The 3,073-nt window shown below is 55.8% G+C and overlaps 1 protein-coding gene across 1 annotated transcript; it reads right to left on the minus strand.

Moving 5' to 3' along the window:
* Positions 1 to 271: 271 nt before the first annotated feature.
* HOXB2 (homeobox B2) lies at positions 272 to 2,456 on the minus strand. The gene is made up of 2 exons (XM_047845741.1): positions 2,075 to 2,456; positions 272 to 1,307 (listed from the first exon to the last, which is right to left on the minus strand). Exons 1-2 carry the CDS (start codon positions 2,454 to 2,456, stop codon positions 649 to 651), a joined length of 1,041 nt encoding a protein of 346 aa, XP_047701697.1. The 3' UTR covers positions 272 to 648.
* Between the last annotated feature and the right edge of the window lie 617 nt (positions 2,457 to 3,073).

Here is a 3,073-nt window from a genome sequence, read left to right on the forward strand (position 1 = left end):
GGATCCAAGGCCATCTGTTGGAGGGTGTGCAGGTGACAGAATTCCAGCAAACTCCCCACGCCTCTCGAGCTGCGGGTCGAGAAGCGGTGGCCAAGTAGGGTCGCTTTTGTACCACCCGGACTTAGCCGACGCGGGGTCGGGCAGCCTGGCGCGGGTCCCGAGGGAATGAGGGCCGGCCTAGGGAGGTGCGGGGCAAGGGGCTGGGGTTCCAACACAAACACTCGTTTTCGTATTATAAAGACATTTATTTAATCTATGAAAATAATGTACAATAAATACTTTCCCCTTTTCCTATTATTAAAGAATTTCAATAAATAATCTACGGGTCTAAAACTTAAAAAGAGAGGAAAACAAGTTCCTCTAGTTCTTTTTTAAGAAAGCCCCCCCCCAAGAGTTTAATTATTCCTGAGATTTCGTTGGAAGGAGTCTACCGAACGGAATTTGTCTGTGTGTTTTAAAAAGACACCCGAGTGCCCCATATTTTAGAGAGGAACGAAAGGATATGGATTAAACACGAATTCAGTAATACCTGAATTTTAGCAAAACACAGAAAGAAGTCTAAGCGACTTGGGGGAGGGGGGGTCCTCGGGTTTTCCAGCAGACGGGACGAGGGGACGGGGGTCGAAGCGGCCGGGAGGAGGAAACAGGTTAGGGGAACTGCAGGTCGATGGCACAGAGGGTGCTGGTGAAGAAATCCAGCTCTTCCTCGGAAAAGGGAACCGGGCTGTCGAGCGAGCCCTGCAGGCTGGGGGACAGGCCTCCGGACAGCTGGACACAGGAGTCGGCCGCGAAGAAGTTGAGATCGGGCAGGAAAGGCGAATCCTGCCGCTCGGGGAAGGCGTCTTCGGGCAACGGCTCGGGCTCCAGCCTGGCGGCCGCGCGCAAACTACCCCCCACGTGAGCGGTCAAAGGCTGGGGGCCCTGGGCGCCCGGGAGGGCCGGCGCGACCTCGGGCGGGTGACAGCAGGCTTCCCGCGCCGGCCGGGAGGCGGAGGGGCGGCCAGGGCTGGCCGCGGGCTCGTCGGCTGGCTCGCCGGCGTCCTCCAGGGCGCCTGGGCAGGCCGGCTCCCCGTCGGGCGGCTCGCGGTGCTGCGTCTGCCGCTTGTGCTTCATGCGCCGGTTCTGGAACCACACCTTGACTTGCCTCTCGGTGAGGTCCAGCAAGGCCGCGATCTCCACGCGGCGCGGCCGGCACAAGTACTTGTTAAAGTGGAATTCCTTCTCCAACTCCAGCAGTTGCGTGTTGGTGTAAGCAGTGCGCAGCCTGCGCGCCCCGCTGCCGGCGGCCTCCGGCAGTCCCGGACCATCTGCAGGGAAAGAGGGCTGGGTGTCAAAAGCGGGCGGTGTCCCCTGCTCAACCTCATTCAGCTTAGGTGAAGACCACCCCAGCCGCCAAAAACAGTATCAGCAGCACCCCCCCCCCTTCCCGCCTACGGAAGCGGCCCGCTCTCACGGCTTTTCCCGTCCCCCTCTCGCCGGCAGACCCTGCCCGGGTCAGGGCACAGCATTCAGAGAGCCGCCCACGGACCACGCAGGGGGTAGGGAGCGGCTGTCTTTTGCCCCCAGAACCTCAGAGCCTCCATCCCGAATCATTGGCGTGGAGCCCTCAATTCGGCATTTTCGAGCTTAACCCAGAGAGAGGAGGTTCATTAAGAAAGATTATTCCTCACCTCCTGTCCTCCCTGGCTTTCAAATTCCCCTCTTTGAGAGCAGGGAGAAATGGGACTGAATCTTTTCCTGCGCCCAGGTTCAATCCCCAACACCGCTTTGATTCCTCCGTACAGATAAAGGTGAAAAGCTAAATCAAATCCTTTTTCTAACAGAGAAAAGGCTCTTCCCCAACCAGCCTCCAAAATCTGCTATAGTGTTGAAAGAAAGAAAGAAAGGAAGAAAGAAAGAAAGAAAGAAAGAAAAAACCAGGCCTGAACCCCAGCAGTGTATTTTTCTTGTTCATCCCTGGACTAGACGGGGCAAGGATCTCCAACAGGCTCGACACCCTTTTTACCTCCCCCATCGCTCTTTCTCCCCCTCTCTTCTAGCTGCCCCTCACCCCACCCCTACCCCGCTAACCGACCTGCTGGCGATCCGACCCCGGAGGCCGAAACGGAGGAGGCGGCTGGAGGAGACGAGGCGGATTGGCTGGGTTTCTTGGCGGATTTCTTCTCTTTCATCCAGGGGAACTCGGGGACCAAGGGGGCGGCGGGGAGCGGCGGCGGCGGCGGCAGAGCGGGCCCATCTTCGCCTCGCTTTTGGCTCCTGGGTCTCTGAAGGGTGGAGGCGCCGGGCTGGAGGCTGGGGAAGGTTTGCTCGAAAGGAGGAGGAGGAGGAATTAATGTCGACTCCTTGATTGATGAAGTTTGAAATGTCTCCAAGACAGCGGGGAAGGAAGTCAGACACTCGGCGAGCGATGGCTGGCTGTTTATAAACCCAATCTCCCTCTCAAATTCAAAATTCATGGCTTTCAATGGTGGGGGAGGGGGCCTGCTGGGGGGGGCGTCAGGAGGGAGGATCGGAAGGGACCCCCCCTCCCGCCCCCCCCAGGTTTATGTGATGGAGCGATTTTGGGAGGGGGAGATTTCGCTCTTTCTCTCTCTCTGTTTTTGTTTTTTTTATTTTTTTTTTATTTTGGGCCTTTATAATTGTATATTGCTGATAAATACAAGCGTATGGGGACTCTCTCTATTAAACCCAGGGCTCCGGCGAAATTGCAGGGAATTCATGGTCACGGGACTGGCCTCGGCCAATCGCTTGTCTGGGCCTGGTGGAAAACAGAGAGCATTATTTGCTTTAATTGATTCAAAAACTCTAGAGAACCACGACCTGGACACCGTGAGCCCCCAGTCCTACACTCCCTCTCCCCAGTGCTTCCCTTTCTCCAGAAAAGCTAGAGGAACCTTTCTCTCACCCCCTTCAGAAGATGGGAGGCTCCAAAAGATGGAAAACAAGAGAATCTAAGGGAGAAGTCTTCCTCTCTTCCAAATATTTTTAATAGAGTACATTAGTGCTTTCTTTATAATGCCAGCCGTATTATCTTCCCCACTCTCCCCCCATTAAAAAAAAGAAAGAAAGAAAG

The sequence above is a fragment of the Prionailurus viverrinus genome, unplaced genomic scaffold, assembly GCF_022837055.1.
Source record: "Prionailurus viverrinus isolate Anna unplaced genomic scaffold, UM_Priviv_1.0 scaffold_35, whole genome shotgun sequence".
NCBI lineage: Eukaryota > Metazoa > Chordata > Mammalia > Carnivora > Felidae > Prionailurus > Prionailurus viverrinus.

Excerpts from the sequence above, each read along its gene's own strand:
- HOXB2 (XM_047845741.1), bottom strand. The coding sequence starts at position 2,456 with ATGAATTTTGAATTTGAGAGGGAGATTGGGTTTATAAACAGCCAGCCA. Across the intron at positions 1,308-2,074 it reads CGGGGTCGGATCGCCAGCAG|ATGGTCCGGGACTGCCGGAG; the intron begins GTCGGTTAGCGG and ends CTTTCCCTGCAG.